Genomic DNA, 25,666 nt, shown 5'->3' on the forward strand with positions numbered 1-25,666 from the left:
ATAATGTTCGAGATATTTTTCATTCCCTTGTTCGTAATCAAATCGCTCCGACAGTGCCTTTAATGTATCTGTACAACGCCCTATAACACTTCTTGTTTTTCAATAAATCACTCAACTGGCGGCGGGAGGAATCACTTATGTGCTCTACTATTTCACTTGCCAATATTAGTCTATGAAATATGAACATATGGTTTTGACAGTTGAAAAAAATATGGTTCATATCGGCGATCCTCTCATTACAAAAAGTGCATATATTGCTATTAATTATGTTCAGTCTTGCAAGGTGTGCGGGTGTTTTATTGTGGCCAAATCTTAATCTATTAATTGTGGTGATAAACTCACGACTAGCTATATCCAGCTCATCATACCAAGGTCTTCTCTGTAAATCCTCTTGAATATTTCCATACCATTTTCCTTTAAATTTCTGATCCTCCTTCCAGAATTCTAACCATATATTATTTATCGAAACATTTACATCATAATAATAATCAGTCATAGGAACGTGTACCACATTTCTGACGTCAATAGCATTGACCCCTACATAAGCAGTTTTGTCCGCTATTTCGTTGCCCAAAATACCTTTATGTGAGGGAACCCACATAAAGGCAACTGTAGCTCCTTTATTATGTAACCGCCATACAAAATCCTTAATAAAATAGATAATATAATTAGTTTTAAAATTAAGATTTACAAGTTTCAGACTATTTATAAGACTTAAAGAATCTGTTAAGATTAGAAAATATTTACAATTATTTACACAACTAATCAATCTTAAAGCTTCAAAAACTGCATATGCCTCTGCTGTATAAATAGAGCACTGTTGATGTAGAACAAAGCTTTGAGCAGTACCCCTTTGGGGATCATACACTGCACTTCTCACATAACCTGTACCTTTACTACCATCAGTGTAGACTGTATAATAGTTTTGATTCTCTTCTAAGAATGCTAGAAAATCAGAATTGTTATCAATTGTCCTAGATAAAATTGACATTGGATGTATAATACTATTGAATGAATGAGTGTAACATGACCAGTGAGATTGTTTTTTGATATTTGAACATTGAGATTTTATTTCCAGGAAAATATGGCACAAAGTTGGACATATACCTTTTAGCAGATCATTTGGTGAAGTCAGTGGACCATCTATGCTTATTAAATGAGGTGAGGTGATTTTATTTATAATAAGGAGATTATTTGATGATAGTAGTTTTAAACAATATCTTTTTGCAAGTTTGATTCGTCTCAATAACAGAGGCATAATATTTGTTTCAACTTCCATGGCCCTTATGGGAGTCGAACACATTGCCCCTGATATGATCCTCAAAGCTTTGTTCTGTATTATATCCAGTTTATGAGTATGAGTGCTATTTAAATATGCCAAGGAACTATAATCAAAATGACTTCTGACTATGGATTTATATAAAATTGAAAGTATTTTGGGATCAGCACCCCATGCTACACCTGCTAGACATCTCAAAATGTTAACACCATTTAATGCATTTCTAGATATATGTTTAACTAGCGACCCGCCCCGGCTTCGCACGGGTGCAATGCTAATACTAAATACACTCCAGAAAAACTGTGAACGTCGCGTTGTATTTAAAAAACATAGCGGCCCGGCCGGCCGGTACCGCCGGAAATGCTACGTCCCGCAATTTTTAAATCTGTAATATCTTCGAAAATATTCACTTAAATCATACGGTGTAAAGGGCCATATAGATCTATATTAAATGAACAATGTATTTAAGGTATTTAATTGGTTAAGGATTAATGCTGTATTGGTGAAAATTGCTTCGAAAATTAGCTATTATTTGTCGTAAAAAGTAAATGACAAAAAAATGTTATTGTGGGTTATCCATAAGAGATAGACATATACCATCGCGGACTTTTCTGTAGACCTTTTCAATGTGTATAATACTTAGTACATTATTTTGATAAAACTCGTAGGGTTCAGCCTGCGTTTGCAATATAAGCGGAAAAAATGTAATTTTTTACGACATCACATTAGAAACCTCAAAAATAACAGTACTTCTCCACTATTTAATGGATGTTATTATACATATAAACCTTCCTCTTGAATCACTCTATCTATTAAAAAAAACCGCATCAAAATCCGTTGCGTAGTTTCAAAGATTTAAGCGTACAAAGGGACATAGGGACATAGGGACAGGGAAAGTGACTTTGTTTTATACTATGTAGTGATATGTTCTTCAAATGAAAGCTTGTGATCAATTACGATACCTAAGAATTTGTGGGACATTACTCTTGGAATAATTTCACCATTAAAAACAACATTGATTAGTGGTGAATCCTTACCAAATATCATTACACTACTTTTAGCAACATTTATTTTTAAATTTAATTTGTGGTGATAGTAGTTACTCAACTGCCTTAGAGCAATGTTAACATTACTAATGGCTACGGTTAAATTCACATCTGAACTGTACAATGCTAAATCATCTGCAAACTGAAGTATATTTACATTTTTAGTATTTACATATTTACATATCTCACAAGTATACAAATTATATAATAAGGGTGATAAAGTTGCACCCTGCATAGTACCCTTTGAGACAGTTTTGGGTCCATGTAAGATATTGTTATGCTTAACATATAATATTCTATTACTAAGAAAATCATAAATCCATTTACACAATTGTCCAGGTACACCTGCATTGCTTAAAACCTTGACCAGTATGCCAGGATCTACATTATCAAATGCACCTTGCACATCTAGAAATACACAAACTGTGTGTAATCTCTTGTCTTTTGCATTTTTCAGATCACTTATAAGAGAAACGAAACTGTCAGCACAACTTCGTCCTCTGCGGAATCCATATTGAACATAAGGGATAACACTGTTCGATTCTGCATACCAATCAAGGCGAGTTTTCACCATATTTTCAAATATCTTTCCAAGACATGACGACAGTGAAATTGGACGATAGGAACTAGCCTGTTCAGGTGGTTTATCTTTTTTAAGTATAGGTAGAACACATTGAGTTTTCCATGAACTTGGTATTAACTTTTTATGCCAAAGATTATTAAGAACATTCAAAAATAAATTTTGTATTGATTCAGGTAGATGTTTAATCAATAAATATGGAAAACCGTCTAAACCAGGACTAGTATTTCTCCTAGATTGTAAACTCATTAGGAATTCAGACCATGTAAAAGGATCCAATAAAAACCGTGATTGCGGATTTTCATTATTAATATTAAAATAATTGTCTAATTGAACCCGGTCAGTCAAATTGGTGCTATCTGATAGTCTATCCAGTAGTGGTTGCACAAATTCATCTTTATATGACTTATTACTAATTCTGATATTCTTAAATCTTTTAATCAGATTCCAGATTTGACTGATGGGAGTAGTTCTATTGAAACTGTTACAGAAACTATTCCAGCTAATTCTTTTTTGCTCCTTGATAGTCCTTTTTTTTAAAGCATCTAATTTTTTATAGTTAATGTAATTATTAATGGTTGGATCATTTCTGTACAATTTCAATGCTTCATAAGATTTAATAACAGATTGTTCACAGATGCTGTTCCACCAGGGAGCTGGTGGCCTACTCCTGAAGTTGGTCCTGGTGAATCTAGGAATTACAATTTCTTTGAGTTTATCAAGCCGATTACAGAACTCCTCATAAGATTTCATCGGGTTCTCTGCACTGACTATCATGTCCTGGAAGACTGAATATGAGGTTTCTGCATAATGAGTCCAATCAGTTTTGTTATATAAAAATTTGTCAACATGTTTATTGATTGTGTATCTTTCAATGCACATAGTAATGTCTGTGATGGTTGGGTAATGATAACTACCCATAGGATCATCATACACAGACCACTCACAAAGTGGGGTCAATTCGGGGCTAATAAAACTGACATCTATTGCTGAAGGATTGCGTGTAGGATAATTTACAGTAGTGAAGCTACCATTATTCAAAATACATAAATCATATTCATCAATTATATCATACAAGTTTTGACCACGAGCTTTAGTAGATAGACATCCAAAAGCAATATGATGTGCATTGAAATCACCACTCACAAAAAGAGGTTTTGGTAAATCTCTTATAATATTGCGCAATCTATTCATTCTTATATGTCCGCTTGAGGGAGGGCAATACACACAAAGAATAGATAGTGTAGTATTTTCTGTATATAAACTTATTGCTATATTTTGTATATCTTCATAAAAAGAGGTATTTAAAACGTTGTATTTCAAATGTTCCTTAACTAATATTCCCACACCATTACGAGCATTTTTAGAATTTCTGTTGTAAAAATTGTAATTAGGAATATGAAATGATTGATGATCTTTCAACCATGTCTCATTTAATAAACATATATCAATATCTTTTTCATTTAAAAATTTTGTAAGAAGAGGTTTTTTGTGATTTGCACCTTGGACATTGAATTGCGCAATACGTAAAGAGGGAGTTCTATTAGTTTGTGTATCCATTATGTTGACAAATTTTTAATGAGGACATCTTTAATTAATGAAGAAGTAATTGGTTCGTTATCACTTTTATTGCCTATTTGGACCAGTGTGTGTACCAGGGCCATAAGTACATCACTGTTTCCAATGATTTGTGATTTTATATCGTGAATATTTACATTCTTTAATACAGGTTTAATATTTACAGACTTATTTACAGGTTTTTGTACAATATTTACATTTTTATTTACAGGGATGCCATGTGATGGCAGAGAAGGGAAGTCAGTACTTTCTTTTGTCTTAGCAACACTAGCATAGGTAATTTTATTTTTCTTCTCTAATATTTTATTCATTTTAATGGGACATACTTTAGAAATAGCTAAATGAGGTCCACTGCAATTCACACAGCAAATCTCATCTGGTCTATTGCATTCTTTATATGAGTGATCACCTGAACAGATTGAACACCGCTGTTTACCATTACATATATTAGCAGAATGATTAAATTTAAAACATTTGTAACATTGTTGAAGAGGAGGAATATAATCAAAAACTCTATATGAGAATAAATCATATTGTACGTTCTCCGGTAAGGAATTTGTCAGAAATGTGATACTGACAGTTTGTGTTCCTACTAACTCATGTCCTACTTTTTTCATAAATCGCCTAACTGCAATTATTTCATATACTGAGGTTAACTTTGTAAACAATTCTTTATTTGATAGATTAGTTGGTACAAATCTGATTATACCAGTCTTTTCTATTTGTGCTGCTGGAATGTATGCTTTTATGTTGTATTTTTCCAGGAAGTTGCCGTGGTTGAGAAAATTATTAGCTGTATTGTGCTGGTTGAAGATCACAACTATTTTATTCGCGCTAATACGCCTGAGTGCCGTCACACCTTTAATATTACTAAATATATGATTTAAATAGACTGGACTTTTATTTCCTATTCTTTCTTCTTTGTTTTTACTTTCCACAAATACTTTGAATTGCATGTTTATGTTACTGTCCGGATAGAGTCTTTTATAATTTGGTTTACGGAAAGGTAGAAAAGAGGAGTCACTCTCACCACCGCCGCCAGTACCCGAAACATCTCGATCTTCTGGATGTCGTGGTCTCTTCTTAGATTTGGGCGGGTTATCGCCGCCCCCCTCATTTCCATCCATTTTTTATGAATACGCTATATTAATGTTCTAATTTTTAACTTATTTACACTTATTTATTTAGAAATTGTATTTAATTTAATTTTAATTTCAAAACTATGAACCGCGCTTTTTCAAATTCCCGCCAGACCGTCAAAACGTCTTGCACGTACAGATGTAGACAGAGAATTATGTAGGAGTTGCTATTTGAAAAAAAGAGAATTATTTATAAAAATCTGTAAATCGCATTATAATCAAAGATTGGAATCTTATTGGAATGGTATCGTATACGTGTATAATTTCAAAATCTTATAAACAGAATAATTACAGTTGTTGTTTTTGTTGCTAAAGGTGGCTGAAAAAAGTAAGTCTGAACCACAGAACAGTAAAAACATATAGAAGTGCTGTAATGTCTAATTAGTATGAAAACCAGTGTCGCCAAACCCACACATTTAAACCGATAGTTATACAGTACACTACAAGTAAACTATGCCTTTGATTGGACAGCTTAATTTGAGTAAAAACTGACTTAGGTTATAAATTCAGCATTTCAATATGTACCCTAACGCACCATGTTACGGTTTATTTTAGTATAACATCCCTAGGTATATTAGCTGTTTTGTTTCTCATTGCACAGAAATTCCAAATTCGAAAACATTCAGCTACTCCACAACAGAGGGCGTTAGTTTTCGATAGATATAAATTTGAAACGCAACACATAGAGATAAGGTTGAAATTTGTGTCACTCAACATTAATGACATTAACTTGATATTTATCTGATGCTATGCTCTGAGGGATGTCAGCCTTGTTATCGATAATTCACAAATAAATATTTTTTGTGTCTTTTTTTTTCTTTCTTTTATATGAGTATAGTATAATGCGTCACATTTTGGAGTATGTTTATTACTACTAAGTACGTCTTTTTATATTATTATTATTAAATAAAAAACGGAATAGAATAGTATAAATCTATATTTACAAAATACAAACAGAAAATATGCATTATTTTAAATCTTGGAACTGCTGTAGGTTTGATGTATCGGTGGCCTTTGTTAGACCGCTTAGTACTGTTCGGCATCCAGTTAACTCGTCACGTTGCATTTATCCATTTCTCTTTTAAATTAGCCTCTTTGGGAAATCTATAAATAAATTAGACAAATGAAAGCTAAGGAAAAATAAAATAAAATTTAATATTTATAATGTTTGTCTTTTCTAAAGTATCGATACTGTCGATATGCATCACAAGCATCACTAAAGCGAAATTCGTTTGTTTATTGCAATAATATTCCAGAAAGTCTTGTTTGCTGTTCAATCTATAATAGTACTAATTTCTTATGGATTAAGGTTCATTTTGACTAGATATTTGTATACAATTTTGACAAATTACGACAAGCGAAGTTATAACATAAAATATAATTAAAATAAATTAAAATAAGACTTACCGACGGTATGAAATGCCTTCATTGCTGATATTATTTCGTCTGCTATCATTTTTGCACTCTTTATACCGAACAACACGTCCTAATTAATGAATAAATATGGAAAAAAGGTTTGACAGCTGACAACCGACTCGAATATTTTTCTGCGCACAACTGAGAGCAAGTTAGGTGATCTAAACTTATCATTGACACGTGGGCCACGCCCACATCACACTTCTATCTACTTTACTGTTCTGTGGTCTGAACGCTCTTTTTTTAGACAGAAGTCAACTTTGGATGACATTATCATTTATTGACAGATGCAAATTCCATTAATCTATTTTTGTTTTGAAATTTTATTGGAAAGGAATTGGGCTAATCTTACTATGACTTAATTATAATTATAAATTTATAGCCCGAAATCGACGGGGTGTTCCATGGTAGTGATTGAAAGTTGATTACCATATGACAATTGGCAAGTAGAATAGGTACAGTACAGTACAGTATTCCATGTACAGTCACGAGTACTCACGCTGGTGTTCTATTTTCGTTGATTGGTTTGATTAGATCAATTGTGAATTTTGTACAGGGTATTGGTGCTATTAGAGAGTTTAATTAATTTCAGGAGATCAGCAATATGAACGATTTACCAGAAACCAGCACTGAAAATGGTGTAACAGACCTTGAGACATTGGATTTTCTTCGCGGGGTCAAGTCGTCGACCTGCTTACTTCTAACTCCAAGCCCTACAACCTTGGACTTTAAGCATCCACTTTCAGAAGAAATTAATGAAGGTCCATTTTTAACATTAAATGATGACAACAAAAGTGTCAACATTGGAAATTCAGGTTTGGCAGTATTATTATTGTAGTTTATAAGTTATTTTTTTTTATTTGCCTAATGATTAAATTCCATTTTTCATTAAAGGGTTTATAATTTTGTTTGAAATAACATACAAATATTACAGAAGCAAGTGCTGGAGACTCAAGTTCTTCTGGTGATTCCAACTCAGTGGTTCAAGACCCAGTCAGTGCACAACTTATTAATAATATAAGTATGCTGGATTATCAAACACTTAGTAAGAATGGTGATATAATTATGGGACAGGTAAAAATAAGTTATAATATATTAGCCATTTATTATTTTAAATATCATGGTATAGTGAAAGAAATAGGCTAAATACAAAATTAAATTTGTTTCTTTCTAAAATCCCTAAAATTCAAATGTTTTTAAGAAAATATTTTTGATTCCATTTTGAATCGGCCCATTATCATTAAACTGATTCTTAATTAGATAGAGGTTTTGTTTTCATAATACTTGGTAACATACAATATGATACACTAGATTGTACTTTTACAATCTAAAAAAATATTTTAGAAGTTTAAAAATATTATTTATATATTTTATTGTCTTACTTATACTGTTATATCTTTTTTCAGCCCGAAGGCAAAGTTCATGGAAGTATCAGCTTAAGTAACAGAAAACTACCAAGCTTTGTGAACTGGAATTGGAGTCTCATTAGAAAATTTCTTTTTTGGTTTGTCCTATCAGGGCTTGTTGCTTGCCTGGCTGCTATAATCACTATGGTGGTAACTATACCCAAAACATGCAATCCAGATCTGCCGTGGTATCAAGGTAAAGTATTTTATGAAATATTCCCTGCTAGCTTTAAAGATTCAAACAATGATGGCATAGGAGATTTAAAAGGATTAATAAAAAAAATTGATTACATCAAAGAATTGGGAGGATCCACTATTAGGCTGAATTACATATTTGAGGCACATGATTATCCTGAACATTACTATAATACCACATCTGTGGTACAAATTGACAGAAGTATTGGTAACTTGAAAGATTTTCAAGAGCTTGTATCGGCCATTCATGAGAGAGAGATGACTATCATACTTGATATTCCAGTTTTAAGTGTTATAGATTATATGACATTGCCTATCTCAAATCACTCACTTGTAGCAGGGAATGAGTCTGTTACAAAGAATATTGATGTCACATCTGCTGCTATTGCTTATTGGTGTTCACAAAATGTTGATGGATTCTATCTTAAAAATTTGGAGGATTTTGTAGATGATGTTAATTTTGGAAAATCCCTCCAACTTTGGAAAATGTTGTTAGGAAATGGAAAAATATTAATGGCAAGTGAAGAGGCACTAAAAATGGCTAAAGGGGAAAGTCTCACTGTTCTGCTCAATAGAATAGATCTGATTGATGTACATTTGGATCTCAATGATGGCATTAGTGGTCTGAAAAACCACATCAATGAAGTAATTTCTGGCATTCTCTGGGATAAACCACACTACCCTTGGGTGCATTGGAATATAGGGAATATAAATAGTGAAAGGGTATCAACAAACAATGTCAATAATACTTTAGCATTGGCTGCTTTGGAGCTTGTACTACCAGGGACAATAGGTATATTTTATGGAGATGAAATAGGATTGGGCAGTCTTGCAAAACATGAAATAGAAGGTGATTTCCATGAACATGAGCATATCCATAACCTTGTTCCGATGAGTTTTACTAATAATGAAAACAGCAATAATGGAGTCTTACCATGGACTGATAAATCTGTTTTAGAACCAAGATACCAATATTTGTCTATCATTAAACAATTTATTCAGTTGCGGCTGGATACTCCAACTATATATTTGAGGGCAATTTATAAAGAGGGGAATCTTTTGAAGAATATGGAGATTCGCGAATCAGATGATAACCTTGTGGTAATTGAACGTTGGTACCCACGGCGAAACACGTGTGTGTTTGTGGGGAATCTCGGTAATAAGCCAATTACGACAGATTTATCAACAATGTTTTATGGAGGCATGGTTGTAGGTGGCACAAACACTTCTCTTGTTGGTGAGGTTCTGTACTTAGATAAGGTCACCTTCCCTCCAAATTCAGCCACCATATTAAAATTAGAAAAGTAACTTATAATGCTATACGAAAATATTTACGAAGCAATGTTGTCTGTTAATTAAGTTTTATACCAAATTTTAGTTAATTATTTGTATATTTATTACACACAATACTTTATAATTATTAAAAACAAAATGCCAAAGTTGTGACCTTGCAGTCGTGTTTATTGTTCCTTGATTAGAAAGTTATATAGAAATTTGAGTAAAAAAGTATTTAACTAGTATATTCATGATTATGTAAATTTGTTACGGCTTTATACTAGAGCTAATATTTTATAATCAAAATTTTTTTTGATCATAATTTGTATGTAGTATGTATTATAAATCATTCAAGTTAACTTAAGATTTATTATGTATTGAACATTGATTTATAAAAGCTGGCATTGCACCGATTATTATGATTTACTAAGGAATTATTTCCAATCATTAACACAACTTAAAAAAAGTCTTTTCTGATATTTATAAAAGTATTATTGTTTCTGGTCATAAATATTATCGTTTTAAGGCATTCATGACTTTAATTGGCACAAATTCTTATGTACTTACTTTCTAATGCTCTGAATAAAACTTTCGCAGATTGATCGATATATTAAATAATAATATGTATGTCTATAATGTACGTATTACACAAAAATGCTTATTTAAAAGTATTACCCATAGACATGTATCAAGAATAATATATGTCTGTGGTATTACCTACTTAGATTTAAATGAAGGACAATTTGTGAACATTTATATTTTTTTATATACATAGTTATTTATTTATTTATTTACTCTTCAATAAAACTATACATAGAAAACTTATTGCTAATATACAGAACAAAAAACAGTATAGTTTATTAGGCGGCCTTATCACTTAGAAGTGATCTCTTCCAGGCAACCTGGGCAAAAGGTAACAAGCTTACTGAAATTACGATGGTAGGTAGAAGAAAAAAGGCAAGGAACAAAAAAACAAGATAAATAAATAAATGATAATAATTAAAATAGATATACAGCCTACAGGTAGATATATAAATAAAGATAAATATAGATGAATATACTACACTCGAATAAACACAATTACATTTTTATTAATAATATATACAATTTGCTTATATAACTATAAATTATATACATGGTACATATTATTAAATACATGCATACTACATAAAACAAATATAAAATTGTATAAATACATACATAATATACATATCTGTGTATAGATAATAATATGTAAATACATAGTTAATGTGCCGAGTTGAAAGCAGTAGTGAGAAAATGTCGTCGCAAAAGCTTTTTAAAAGAAGATATATTTTTAGCTTGTCTAATTGGTAGTGGCAAAGAATTCCAAAGATTGACAGCAGTGGCAACATACGATTTAGCAAGGAAGTGAGTACGTCGAACAGGAACACTCAAGGTGAGTCTATCAGCCGAGCGAAGAGAATAGATTTCATTGTGCAGGAAGGAAAAATTGTTTTTGAGATAAATAGGAGCAGAAGGATCAAAAAGGATACGGAACAGTAATTGCAACAAATGGAGATTCCGGCGAAAACGGATGGGGAGCCACTTGAGCTTTTTTCTGTAGATGGAAACGTGATCGTATTTTCGAAGGCCGAAAATAAACCTAATACAAAAAATTTTGGAGTCGCTCAAGTTTATCAGTTAGCTCTACTGATAAATCAGGAAAACATGCATCAGCGTAATCAAGAATAGGAAGTAGAAGGGATTGTGCTAGCATAATTTTAGTGGGAATGGGCAAAAAGTTACGAAGCCTTCGGAGCGTTGCGGAAGCGGCATAAATCCTACGGCTCAATTCCTGGATATGATTAGACCAGGACAACGTTTGATCAAACAGGACACCTAAGTTTTTGACTACCTTTTGGTAAGGCAAGACTACGTCACCGATTTTGATGCTAGGCAAAATACCCCAGTCGATTTCAGAAATTAGGTAAGGACTACCGATTATGATGACATTGCTTTTAGAAGGATTTAGTTTAAGACCAAAATCATCGCACCAACTAAGTATAGAAGCTAATTCATTATTACAAAAATCTATTGCCTTAGGTAAGTCATCGATAGTAGACTGGGTATAAATCTGTAAATCGTCTGCATACATATGGTACAGAGCCGTCAATCGGGAACATAAGGAATTGATAAAAATGGAGAAGAGGAGAGGAGACAGGACACCGCCTTGCGGAACACCAGCAGAGACTGCGCACCAAGACGAGTGTTTAGAACCTATCATGATACGCTGCCTCCGACCGGTAAGGTAGGAACGAAACCAGTCAGTTACCGAAGGAGATATGTTAATTAAACGCAGCAAACCCAACAGTATGTCGAAGTCAACGGTAGTAAAGGCATTGCTGAAATCCAGCAGAGTCAGTACTGTGAGCTGCTTATTGTCAATACCAGCACGAATGTCGTCAGTAACCTTGATAAGAGCTGTAGTCGTACTATGACCAGGACGGAAACCAGATTGGAAGTAGTTAATTAGGTACATATGCTTAACCAAATGATTTTATTATGTTTATTAATTTTAAAGTATATTTTTCAATTTACTTTGTATGATTTAAAAATATATTATATCTTTCCTTTTAATATTTGATGAAATATTTTTGTTTCTATTATGTGTGTATTATGTAATTGTTTAATCTATATAAACCTCATCGAATCTCATTGAATTTGTGAATCTATATTATTTAAGAAATATTTAATTCAAAGAAATACTAAAGTTAAGCAATACTAGTTATTATTCTGCGGCAATGATAAGAGATCCCATCGACGTATCATATTTATTTATTGTTATTGTTAGGTACATAAAAAAATACGACGAAAGTATCTATTTTTTTCAAAATCTCAAGGCATATGGTTATAATAAAACACTCAATAGTATTTCTTATAAGTTTACTATACATTTGTACATACTGAAACATTTAATGTACTTATTATTATTAATTATCAACAATTGTTTATGTACATTTTGTAGCGAAATAAATATTTCTAAATTATTACATTTTATTTATTTTCTAACTACGGACTATGCTATGACTTTAACATATTCATTAAATAATAAATTTAACAAATATTTTCATAAATAGTAGTGAGTATTTTGCTTTTATTTCGAAAATTCACTATTTAATAGAGAATTTTTACATAAACATTTTATTAATTCAGATATAATTACCGGGTAACATTACAGACATTAGTGTAAAGGACTATGATTGAATTGTGTAGTTAAATAATTACAAATAAGATATTATTATGTATTTGTTATCTTTTAACAGAAATAATAGGTTATAGCTTATTTTCATGTCTAAAATCAACGGATTTTACTTATTATTTTGAGAATCATTTACATTCCTAACCCGGAGGAAAAATGTTATTATTACAATTATAATTATAAAGCATCTTACAGATATGTTGAGAATTCACAAATTAACTTCAAACAAATATGATATAAAGTCGGAAAAATAAAATAAAATTTAAATTAATTTTAAATAATTGAAATATTTTTTATATTATTCACACCTCTGATAAAAAGAAATACAATGCTTACTTTTTTCAATTTTAGTATTGAACATAACTCATATATGCCATAATATTATCCTAATTAAATTTATTTCAGGTGTGATGTACTTTCCCTCATATTAAAATTATTTAAAAATACACGTAGTTCGAAACGGCTTTCATAAGGGAAATTCGTGCAACTTGAATATTAACATTCAGAATTTTTTTATAGCAATCTAGAGCTAGAATATTAATTATGTGTATGCTTATGAAAATGACTCTTCATTAAGAACTTTATTTACCTACGAGTTACTTGAATTCCCTTAAGTGTACATTTTTTAAGCCATAAAGTTTTTACAGAGAATTTCGAACGCGTTTATGGAAATGCATGGTTTTCAGTCTTTATTGTTAAGATGATAACTAATGAATAAAAAAGAAAAGAGCATAGCACTGGAAGGATTCACAAAAAGTAATTTGGCTGCAAATGTAAATTGCATCTAATGTGTTAATGTCATGAGCTAGGTTGACTTTTTTTACTCTTAATAACACTCGGATGCATAACGTATGTGTTAGACATAGCTCGCGGAGTATGACTTTCTGTGCCAGGTAATGCTGGAAGTTTATCTGTTGGATTTCGGACCAATATTCTTTTTTGAGAACCTGTTACTACTTTTCTTGCATTAATGTCTGATTTATTCCTTAAATCTATATTGTCGGTGGTGTTTTGATTTAACTTTGCACATTTACGATCACTTTCACAGTCACTTACTGTTTGTTTTAATTTTGGAGCACCAAATGCTTTTGTCTGTTTTAATAACGATCGATCATTGCACAAAGCAGCTATAAGCGGCAAGTCCAAGTTCTTGCTTTTTTCCCTAAGAATTTTTATATCTAGATCACAATTAGAAGAGTCTTTCACTTTATTAACACCAATGTCACTGTTAAAGTTACTGCTACAACTAGAATTAGGTAGCTTAATTTCCTTTAAGTGAGATGGAATTTTCTTCTTATGCTCGTAAGGCGGCGGTGGAGGAGGCGGCATTCGTCTCGATTTCAAAGGCGGTGGGTCTTTTATAATGAGCATATTTTCGTGTGATTTAGTTCGATTGAAACTCGTGGATTCTATAATGCGAGTCGGTATTGGAGGTCTATCCAAGTTTATGGAATGACTGCTTGTAGAATTGCGGCTCGTCATAGAGTACCAACTAGTGCGCGTACCTGGGATTTGAACATAGGAATCTGATAAATTTTGTATGGACCCGTAAGTGGAAGAGCATGATAATGAAGTGGAAAGAAAGGGTGTACTTCGGTAATGCAAAGCACTCTTGTGCATGTTTGATATTCGAGATTCAGTAAGTTTGTGGTCGAGGTAGTTTTGCTGCGAAACAGAAGGGTCCTGAAGTGGGTAGTAAACATAATCCACGTCACTATAAAGCTGTTGATGGAACATAGGATTGTGTGGAGGAGGTGGTGGCGGCAGCCGGGTGACAGGCGGTGGTGGGGGTAATCTTGCGTGTCGCGGAGGAGGTGGTGGCGGAGGTAATTTCATCATTGCTACAAGAACATTAGAATCTATATTTGGTGGCAGTTCTCTGGAGGGTGACAAGTTGCTTGTTAAGCCTTGGGCTAACTTTGATCGCTCGGCTCTTCGACTTGATGCTTGGTGTCGTTTGGATTTTTGAAATCTGTGTTCTAATACCATAGGACTAGCAAATGTACGTTCTCCTGAGGCATTCACTTCTCCCGCTTCTGCTTTTAGAATTGTTATCATAGGTTTGGAAGTAACCACTCTTGCTGGAACTTCTTCTTTTTCCACCACTTTCGCAGTAGTGCTAGCGGTGCCAGGATATGCTGGTGGAGGTTTTGATGGCACAGTTGAACAGGAAGAAAGAGTTTTGTGATTATATTCATATGGTGGTGGAGGTTTATCAGGGTATCTGGGTAACATTGAGCTATTTTCATCTAAATCTAAAATATTTGGTAAAGACAAATGGAGGCCTTTTCTGCTATCAAGCCTTGTGGGTGGAGTGGGAGGTCGATCAAAAAAGGAGTTATTGAGATAACTTTCGTCTACAGGTGCCCTTTCTTCTTGATTTTGATGATAACTTTCGCCTGTAAATGGTATGGGAAGCCTTACGTAATCGGAAACTGAATCAAAAGTGTCGCTTACTGATTGAGTTTTCGGATATACTCCGCGCCCAACGATCAAATCACTTAATTCACTTGCACTTAGCAAGTTATGTTTATTGTCTGTTGGATCACTTCCATCCCCGTGAAAGGAAGCGGCGCTTACGTTGGAATTTGTTCGTTCTCGAAAAACATTCTCTTTGTCTTCAATTTGATTTTGATTACAGAATTGTGGCATTCCATCAATACAATCCGAACTTGTGTTGGATATATTAGTTCTATCGGATTTATGCTTAAGTATTGATGATACGCTATCAAAATCCGCTAAATCATTATCTTTAGCTGTCTTGTACCTTTCATAATGTGATCCGCTGTAGTCCGTACGACTACCTTGAGACAGAGAATACGTCTTTGACCGTGCAGTAAGTTCAGAACTTCCCATAGTATAAACACCGCTTGTCTCACTAGAAGCAGCTACAGTAACTGCTTGGCCCAGACCATCATACAGAGCTGAAGCCGTATCTTGTGTGTATTCGATATCAATTCCAACTGTGCTGTTGTCGCTTAGCATGGAATTTTGCGCTGTGTGGCTATAACCTAATTCTAAACTACTTCCATTAGACGCTCTGCTTAGTGTACTCAAACCAGCACGAGCCATTATTACGGTACTACAAGATGATGAACATTGAGATCCTGTACATTTTATTTTGTTAGAAACAGGGCTATCAGATAAGGCCTCACTTGTAGTTTGGTCAGGTATAGAGATAGTGTCCTCAAATTGACTTGCAGAATCTTGATCTGACGAAATATCATTTTTAGAAACTTTTTCGCCATCTTCTTTACTTTTCTTACGCAATTTAGGTTTTTGTACTTGCAGCGTAGATGTCTTATTTGAGGACTTATTTTCGTTAGAAATATTACGAATTAAATATGAATTAGAGCAATCTAATAAATGAGCAAATGCCAAACTTTCTGTTGACGGTGCTGGAGGCGAATCTATCATTATTTCTAATTCATCTTCTGATTGGACCCTGTCGCTCACAATTCCTGATGTCGTGTTTGAGCTTGTGGATGATATGAGTGATATTCTTTGCTCACTTTTGTTTTTATTGGACTGTAAGCTAAATGATTTTGAATAACCAAAACACGTCTTGCGTTCTTCTTCCTCTTTTCGTAAAATTTCATTCAATTTCGGAGATATTTTCATTGAGAACTGGTGAGTTTCTTTACATAGAGCAAACAGGTATTTACATTTTTCTTCACTTGAAGAATATAATGTTATTTTTCCTTCTTCTGTTCGAATCTCAAACTTTTTTCGATCAAAACTCAATTTTCCAATAGAACTCCATATAAAATTCGATGTTGGACCATTGTCTGGCAAAATTTTTATACCTTTTGCCGTAACTAAGAGCCACACAGTTCCAGGTTCAGTTTCTGATTTTGAATGCTTTAGTCGATATCTATGCGAATTAATTGTATCGGGAAGCAGACAAACTTCCCTAATAAATCTGGTTTCTGCGTCAGTTTTGTTCAAGCCCCGATGTTCACGATGGCACGCCCGCACGGCTGCTGACACCCAGTCGCCCGTTAAAGAAGGCGGCGCGTAATCTTCTATTTTAAAGTATTCTTTGTTTTCATAAGTTTCCTCGTCGCCATAGTCTGCTTGTAATGCTAGCCCGATTAAGAGTAAAAGTATTTCAACTGGTATAGTATCTCTCGACCGAATATTCTGAATGAGTTGTAGATAATATAAATGACGACCAACATCGTCATGCAAAAGTAGCGGACTCTCCACGTGAAATTGTACGACTAGGTGAAGTTCGAGAAGTGGCTTTCCATTGGCGTCTAAACCCTGCAAAAAAAATAATTAATCGTAAATGGGAATAAAAACTTTGTAAATCAATTAGATGTTTGGCTAAGAATATAAAGGAGAACTTACGTGGGTATGAGATGATCTCCAGCTCTTTGGTGCATATTTAGATAGTTTACTATCCAAATCAACGAATAAGAACTCCCCATCTGGAAATAAAAAAAGTATTTAATTTAACGTACAAATGGAAATATTGTGCTATCCATAATAATTTAACGAATTGTTGCTAAGTATAACAATGTTATTATTTTCTGCATATTCATTCGAATCTTCTATGTATCATGTTAAGCGCGACGTGAGTATATAATGAGCTAATGATTGCGATAGATGTACAAATATAGCCTGTTTATAACTCAACATCATTTATGTATAATATGAATTAGCTCTTTGGAATGTCGTTCTTATGAGCTTTGACGTCAAATATGAATATGAGATATTTTTTTAGTGATTATTTAAATTTTTTGTGTGTATTTGTTCATGACGTGTGTAGATTTAAATTACTCTTCGAAACTTTATAATTTTGAGTTTAGTTAGTAGTTAGAGTTGAGTGTTTGAAACCATTAATATACTCACTTTGTAAAATAGCCAATCCAAAGAGTTCTGTATCGGTCATGCCTTGGAGTTGCGCGTGGGCGTTTGCTAAAGCTTTCAGTTCCTTGACTCTTGCCTTTGCCTCTACAACGAAGTGGATGGGTTGCGGTTGGCCGGGCATCCGCAGGGATAGGAGGCGTGCGCCTGCGCCTAGCGCGCGCGTCTCCCCGCCCAACGGCCCGCGAACCGAACACAGAGCACGCATGTCGCATCTCGATACTCCTATTACACTCCCTGGAACAATGATTACAATTTTATTTTTTGAATTATCTATTATCTGTTTCTAAGATTATATCATACTCGTTCAAGCTCCAATGTAGGTAATCCATGCATCGTTTTTAAATAGGTAGGTACTAAAAATTAAAATAATATTACCTACCTATGAAATTGCGGATGTTGGAAACCTGTGTTGGAAACGCATCAATTCAACATGATAATTGGTAATGTAGAATAGCTTAAAAACTTTATGTACCTATACCAATCTAGTTGTTCGGTTTTGGTTCCGCCTGGGTTTAAACGAGATAAAACTAAATAAATAGCCTAGGTATAGTCTATACAACTCATGAATAATGTTGCTTTCGAAGAATTTTCAAAATCAGTTTTATAGTAGGTAGGTAGGTAGTTTTTGAGATAACCGATAACAAACATACAATCGATCATGTCTTCCTTCTTTATAATATAAGTGGCACATCTCAAATTCACTAAAGAATGTAATACCAGTATAATATTATGTCGTCATTACTCGCACCGAAATATGTATTTAAAAAGTTACGAGTGCTTAATTCAAAATAGAAAAGTGATGGCGCCATCGGTCGTGAATAGAAATTTTACGTCGCTCTAAATTTTGTTGACCTAAGTTGACCTAAGCCATGTCCGTGCAAAGTTATAACCATCATAATTCAAATAATATTTATGATTTATTAGAGATTAGAATTCTTAACACGGCGACGATTCAAAGTGGAACGATGTATCCGAAAGATTTTGCAACATGTTTTTTATAGTTTAGAAATACTAAAATATTATAGCTGTGAATAAAAAAGATCTAAAAGAAACGTGTCGCAATAGAACTAAGTAGTATTAACTTTAAATATAAGCAAGTATTGCATTAAAAAATAAATCGATAACATTATTCAAGTAAAAATGTCTCATGTAGCTTTGAAAGAAATGCATAATAAAATTCTGTCATTGTACATAAAGATGAAAAGATCTTCAAATTTTATAAGCTTGAATGGTTAATAATTTGTAAACTAGTAGGGATCATCTATCTATCCACCAAAGTCCAAAAGGTGCGCTGAGCGGTTCGGTTAGGAATGTCCGGATCTTTAACATCTGTGCATTCCTTTGCACACTTTTTTTGTACATAAAAATTCACTTTTTGCTACCTGCAGCTTTTGGTGTTCGCATTGTTAACTTGCATCTTATTATTTCTTTTTTAAATTATTCCGCATCTGCAGAACATCTTTAGCATTCAGTTTAATATTGCTCTAAATCTGGTTTTAAATTGGTAGATCTGGTTTAATAAAATATAGTAAAATTTAAAACTTGATTTGCATCAGTTCCAAATAAGGCGTTATTTTGTTTACATCTTTTATCTGCTCGTTATACCTATGTGTACCTACGTCATGCAATTTTAGGTACGATTTAAGATTGACAGTTGTGTTTTTTATTTGCTTTTATTACCTATATAATTCAATTTGATATTAACGTTTTTTTGCTCTGCTCTCGCGTGCAAGTGAAATAATGCCAAGATAAAAGTTTAATGTTTTAAAATTTGAATAATGAATAGAAATAGTTATGTAGAGCGTTAGTTTCGTCGGCTACGGCATACAATATTCGACTCTATCAAGAGCAAAAGCAACAAAATGTTGCGCTATCTTGAACTCGTATACTTAAGTATTATAAAACGTTTCTCGGAATGTAGCACCACAAGATCGGTTCGAAAAAACTAGATGCGAATAAATTTCATCGCATCCGGTACCTCTGCGGCTCCTCAGCACTTGATAGCCATAAGAACATGTTTTTTGTTTTAGTAAATGCGCGATAGTTTGTGATGGCGGTCAGGCGTAGCGGGGCAGGGGCCGACCGGTCGGGCCGGGCCGGCGCGGGCGGCGCGGGGCGGCGGGGAGGCGCGGCCGGGGCGCTACGTAAGCGCGGTAGCAGCGGACGGCGACGCGAGGAATGCGGACGACCTTCAGATGCCGAGCGCCCCTCCCCCTACGCCAGCCGCATCTTGCGTCCTCGCATACCTATGGTCGTCGTTGCCTCCACTTTTCGACATCTCACCACCACTTTTGACACTCGCACGTTGTTATGATATAATGGAATTTTTAAGAATTACGGTCGTGCTTGGGTTCCAAGTACGTTCTTGTTTGTGCAACGACTCAACAATGAAAGCCTGTGTATGTTAATTGTACAGTCTCAACATAAAGTACCACCACGTACATTATGTTAATGAATCAAAGGCAATGAAGTCGTATAAGTACATACCTAGACAATTTTCTTCAGGTAGAGTGTGTGACTTAGAAAGTTAGGTATTTTACTACACATAGATATCTAACTACAAAATAAAGAAACTAGGTACGCGAATGCTCAATCGTAATCATACTAAAAATGATTATTATGTACTAAATTGATGGATCTTATATTACTAATTGAACTACTCTCAGGTACTTAGGTTGCCTGCCGTTGGTATGCCTCAGGAAACATAATGGATATCCTTAGTGGTTAACGTAGGTAAGAGAAGAAAAAAAAGATAGGCAGGCTTAGTATATTATTTTCTTATTTGAACCTAAAACACCAGAATTTCCAAAGTCTTAAAGCTATGTATATCTATGTTACTATGTAATGACTAATAATAATTATTAAACACGTTAGCTATTAAATACTTATCACAGTTTATATTCCAGGAAGCATCGGTCGAATGATTGGCCATGTAAAATACATAACAGTAAAGTGAGCATGTGAGATATAATTAACAGAGTCACGGTGGTTGCGATTGCAATATTATGTAAATGATTTTATTTCTCAGCATTGCAACGCTCATTGAATGAATTTTTTATTGCTAATTACTGCCAAAGATTCAGGCTAGTTTCAGCATAAGGATAAAATTTCAATAAAATTTTAGCCAATCTGAATGAACTTGAAGCATTCACGACTCTATATGTGTGTAGAGTAGGTAATTCAAAAACAAATAGGAATGTATTTATAATAATTCTTACTTTCAGTGGAAAGTTTCTGGTATCTTTTAGATCTCTTACAAATTATACAATGCCAAAACACAATGGGGTTAAAGATATAGCACGTAACTGTAGTAGGCGTTAAAATTGAATAGACCGATAGCTACAGACAGATAAACGACCTGTGCATATAAAACGATGCCATTACAGTTGAGAAATAGTTCCTATTTACAGAAGAGCCAGTATTATTTTGTGATATTGTATTTTTATTTAATTTTATAAATAAAATAAAAGTACATTTTAAAGTTTCTATCCATCCCCCTCCTTTTGGTAGAGACTCAGTTGGAATTAAATTAACCGTTTTAAACAATTATTTTAAACATTATTTATTTATTCAATTTATTACAACAGTCGGTGTGAAAATTCTTTAAAAATGATGCATAATTCTATTGTTTATGAATTACATTGTCGAGCTACCGGCTTTGCGTGTGGCGTCAATAATTCTTCAATTGCCAAGTCGTGAGATATAAAATTCATATAACTCTACATAACAAAGACGATTTTATTTCAATGTAACGATTATAAGCTTCTTATCCGCGATTTCATTGAAAATTACCATGGTCAGTACATTTTTTTAAATATTTTAAACAGCGTTTCTCTTCTGCTCCTACATTTTATATCTAGGGTAGGTAAAAGGTACACTCTACAATTAGTAAATGTTAAAATGTAAAACTGTTCAGTCCTTCGACATATCCAATTGACTAACATCCAAGCAAATAGCAGTATCTAGGTATTACGTATTTTGTAAAAATGTTACGTATTTTGTAAAATAGGTACAAAAACAGTTCTAAATTCTAATCTGCGTCACTAATCCAAATTATCCACAGATCACAGAAACTCTCTATGAAATAATCTTATTAAGCATCAGGGGTTCAGCTAACAACGACTATCACACGAACAACCGAATATGTTTTTAACCAATTTTGGTTCAACAAACAAACTTCCCCAAAAAAATTGGAAGTTCATTCGTAGGCATGCGTGAGTAGCCTACTAGATTATGCCACTGCAACTGTCACACCAATATTTTTGCTGGGCTATTATCCAACAGTTAATTTCCCAACTAAGTACATAAACCATTTATATTCATAGTGCACTTTATATTGTTTCGCTGTAATCGTTAACACACGTAAAACGTCACACTTACGAGTTACGTCAATAAGTATGGCCTTTTATCACTTTCTAAGCTCAAAACATACTCAGGTTGTACGCAATTCATTAGACAAATGCAAAATTTGATCTCAACCGTAACATTATACATATTATGTTCTTTGGAAGCTGTTGTTTTAGCACGTTTTATAGAGTTCTTATTTCTATTCAGTTTATTATTTTATTGTTTTAGTTTTAAAACTTTCTATATTCTTACATGACTGTTAATAGAACATCAGAAACATTACAATATTTCTTCAGCCACATCCACTATAATATAACTGAACAGATTTCCATGAATGGAGTAGGTACCTGTATGGATAATTATTAATTTTATTTTATCGTAACAACATAATGTCTGTATTTTTAATGTAGTCGTGTTTTCTTTTATTTTCACTATTCAAATCACTTTTTTCTGTCATTATTTATCCCTTGGTATTCTCTAAAGTCTAACCAGAAATTAAAAAAGACAATACCTAATAGAATGTTTTTTTTTATACATACAGTAGTCTACTTTGATGGGAAAGAATGATGTTTGTTGGGGTCAAAAAATACTTTCAAACGAACATTGAAAGTAAAGTTAGGAACAAGAGACAGTAAGTACGTAGTAGTTAGGTTACCTTTGTAATGATTAGATCGAATTAGATGAAAGTTGTTTTCTTTTACGTTCTACGTTCTAATAAGGTACGCAAGTGAATGTGTGATTATAAATTAGCTATGGTTTATGCTTAATTTTGTGCTTGTTAATATTATTTCGTAAGCCAAATGTAACTTACGGTGTCCCCGAGTGGGCATTAGTCATTAGGCATTAGTGAGCACCATACTAGAACAAAATTAGGATATTGGTTATCAAAAATTATCAATTTATCAAAGACCAGTCGGTACTTTCGTCGTAATGTGGAAAGACGACTTATATGAAATTTTTGATATTTTTGAGTCTACACATGCAATATCATATTATACGGGTAAAGGGTTTTCATCATCGTTCTATAAAATTATAATATCTATTATTGTATAAAATTATAATATCTATTAGGTATGTGTGAGAAGTTCTTCCATAAAATATTTGAAACCTTATTCAGAACAAATGATTAGGTACCTAGACATATAAAACACAATTTAGTAGAGCAATATCACTTGAATATTTGCGTTACATCAGTAAATAAGATAAATGTCGTTTGTTTTAATAACAAACATATTATATACCTATTAGGCTTAGCTATTAGGTATATTTGTACTTCTGTCTTTTCTCAAATTTGCTTTATGGAATCACATAGAAAGCACAGATATTATGCCTTAGGTATTCACATGACCATGATGTACCTACCTACTAGACTATTACCGACTACCGTACCTATTGCACCTGATTCCTGTAAATTTTATGAATATCCCATATCCATGCTTATTACCGATAATGCTATTGTGTATGTGTTATATACCTTTACGCAATAAGTCTGCCGTTGGTTTTATTTACTCGAAGCGCTATCGCAGGAATGCGGTCGTGGCCATAGTCAGTTTACGAGTTAATGAATCATTTTTTTATCAATCACTAAACCAATGTTGACACTTGACACTACCTTTTTTGAATGAATAATCAACTCTTTTAAAGGGTTTTGAGCGGTAAGGTTCATGTGGGTTCATAGGTACTACTGCTTCAATTATATGCTAGGTAGAGACATAGAGTCATAAAGGTTGTTAGGGATTTTAATACATTCTTGTTGTATATTTTAAAATGTGATAAGCTCACAAGGATGATCAATTCTTACTCGTATTTTTTTTTACTTGTGTAGAATTATTAATATCAAGAAAGGAGCTAAAAGCTTGTTTTAATTTCACTTTATAGAGAAATCTCTCCAAAATCAATTCATATTTAGGTAGGTATAATGAGTAAACTTATTGATCATTATTTGTTATGATATTCTGTGGAATAGGTCTCAAAATATCGGAAAAGCTGTTAAAATTTAGGAATTTTACGGTATTTTATACAATATTAACACAACTCCGATTGAATTTCTTTCTTAATTGGTGTAATTTAGATAGGGCCTAATGTTTATTTCATTTATAGTGATTAGGAAGGTAGGTACCTACGTGAAATTGATATTCTAATAAACGTAAAATTGTTTTACTACGCGTTCTTTATCGAATTTATTATGACGTCACAAAATCATTAAATATTATTAGGTAGTTATAAGAACATCATGTACCTATACTAGTTTCTATTGAATAATGCATGATGTAATTTAGTTTAAACACTTTAATGTTACCTACTATAATTAATATCTTTTAATCTAGTGACTTACTTTCCAGCCTATTCTCTCGTATATTAGTTTGTATATAATATACAAACCCATAAATGGTCAGGCTGACCTCTTGTCCTCTTATCTAGTGTGATAACTTGAAAGACAATATTTATTTTTTGAAAATATAATAGTTTATTAAAGTAGATTAATAGTAGTTTGAAGAAGGGCGCGCAGGCGCAGGGTCAGCGGCCGCAGTGCGGGCGCGGAATTCGAGCTATGTGTATGAAATGAAAGTGGCCGCATCGTGAAAGCGCGCGCATCCGCAGCGGTAGCAAGAGGACGTCCACAACACTCACCATCAATAAACAAATCCAATGTTATAACTCGCTATGGCACTTTATTCTGCAGTAAAACTCATCCATAGGCACATCACTGAACACTACGCGCGATTGTACGGTAACTTCGGAGCGCATCAACAGTGCGCATAGTCTATAAGCGCGTAGAATCGACTGAAGAGGGCGCGTGGGTAGGCAAAGGCATGAAGGCACGCGCGGGGCGCGCCTCGGCTTCGGCTTGGTGGAATGCGGCAAGATAGTGGCGCGCGGATACCGGCGAGATACGACTTACGAGGCCCGCTGTAGGCTGGAGCACGAAGCCTCCGTAGATCGCGCCACGCCGTGGCGGCGACGCGCGTGGGGAATGCGCGCTCAAACTCACTCTATTCAAATCATGCTAATATCTAGGTCCATAAGTGAACGCGTAAAATTTTATACACGGTTAGAAATGTTTCAAGTCTACACTGCATATCAGTGACAATAAAACTATGGATATGTTTCTTTAGTATAATATGTATTATAGTAATTTACCTATTTCTTAAAAATATGCAACTTTTCCCGGAAACACGTAGGTAGTTAGGTTGTGTCGGGAAAAAATAATTTATTTTTTCTATTTATTTCTATATCTAATAAAATTTCTTCTATATTGACAAAAGAAATAATAGATTTTGAAATATTGAAGTCTCTGACTCCCAAACTA

The 25,666-nt window shown here is 33.6% G+C and overlaps 4 protein-coding genes and 1 long non-coding RNA gene across 10 annotated transcripts; 2 read left to right on the top strand and 3 right to left on the bottom strand.

Annotated features, from left to right (window-relative positions):
• The first annotated feature begins 14 nt into the window (after positions 1-14).
• On the top strand, positions 15-5,375 carry LOC149909055 (uncharacterized). Of its 4 annotated transcripts, none has more exons than XM_090120654.1 (6): positions 30-372; positions 1,079-1,161; positions 2,783-2,884; positions 3,543-3,704; positions 4,695-4,759; positions 5,248-5,375. In XM_090120654.1, exons 1-4 carry the CDS (start codon positions 267-269, stop codon positions 3,648-3,650), a joined length of 399 nt encoding a protein of 132 aa, XP_089976780.1. In that variant the 5' UTR covers positions 30-266; the 3' UTR covers positions 3,651-3,704; positions 4,695-4,759; positions 5,248-5,375. The 4 variants fall into 4 exon arrangements, with proteins under 4 accessions (XP_089976782.1, XP_089976784.1, XP_089976780.1 ...); XM_090120655.1 differs by having other exon boundaries at positions 31-245; XM_090120656.1 differs by lacking the exons at positions 4,695-4,759; positions 5,248-5,375 and having other exon boundaries at positions 15-372; positions 3,532-4,688.
• On the bottom strand, positions 4,452-5,708 carry LOC149909056 (uncharacterized). Its single transcript, XM_090120653.1, has one exon. The coding sequence runs from the start codon at positions 5,608-5,610 to the stop codon at positions 4,465-4,467; it is 1,146 nt and encodes a 381-aa protein (XP_089976779.1). The 5' UTR covers positions 5,611-5,708; the 3' UTR covers positions 4,452-4,464.
• An 833-nt stretch (positions 5,709-6,541) lies between these two features.
• LOC149909057 (uncharacterized) lies at positions 6,542-7,272 on the bottom strand. Its single transcript, XR_016458663.1, has 2 exons — positions 7,030-7,272; positions 6,542-6,726 (listed from the first exon to the last, which is right to left on the bottom strand). It is a non-coding gene; the product is annotated as an uncharacterized LOC149909057 (long non-coding RNA).
• Positions 7,273-7,326: 54 nt separating this feature from the next.
• On the top strand, positions 7,327-10,720 carry LOC149909058 (amino acid transporter heavy chain SLC3A1-like). Of its 3 annotated transcripts, none has more exons than XM_090120661.1 (4): positions 7,327-7,480; positions 7,631-7,853; positions 7,973-8,112; positions 8,445-10,720. In XM_090120661.1, the coding sequence occupies exons 2-4, from the start codon at positions 7,643-7,645 to the stop codon at positions 9,945-9,947; spliced, it is 1,854 nt and encodes a 617-aa protein (XP_089976787.1). In that variant the 5' UTR covers positions 7,327-7,480; positions 7,631-7,642; the 3' UTR covers positions 9,948-10,720. The 3 variants fall into 3 exon arrangements, with proteins under 3 accessions (XP_089976787.1, XP_089976786.1, XP_089976785.1); XM_090120660.1 differs by having other exon boundaries at positions 7,327-7,493; positions 8,445-10,719; XM_090120659.1 differs by having other exon boundaries at positions 7,333-7,445.
• Positions 10,721-12,804: 2,084 nt separating this feature from the next.
• ex (FERM domain containing expanded) lies at positions 12,805-25,138 on the bottom strand. The gene is made up of 4 exons (XM_090120662.1): positions 24,988-25,138; positions 17,992-18,243; positions 17,488-17,567; positions 12,805-17,400 (listed from the first exon to the last, which is right to left on the bottom strand). The coding sequence occupies exons 2-4, from the start codon at positions 18,212-18,214 to the stop codon at positions 13,933-13,935; spliced, it is 3,771 nt and encodes a 1,256-aa protein (XP_089976788.1). The 5' UTR covers positions 18,215-18,243; positions 24,988-25,138; the 3' UTR covers positions 12,805-13,932.
• Positions 25,139-25,666: the final 528 nt, after the last annotated feature.

This window comes from Colias eurytheme, chromosome 4 (genome assembly GCF_061535395.1).
Source record: "Colias eurytheme isolate Ceu_HAF_F1 chromosome 4, ilColEury1 Martin Lab GWU primary, whole genome shotgun sequence".
In the NCBI taxonomy this organism is placed as follows: domain Eukaryota; kingdom Metazoa; phylum Arthropoda; class Insecta; order Lepidoptera; family Pieridae; genus Colias; species Colias eurytheme.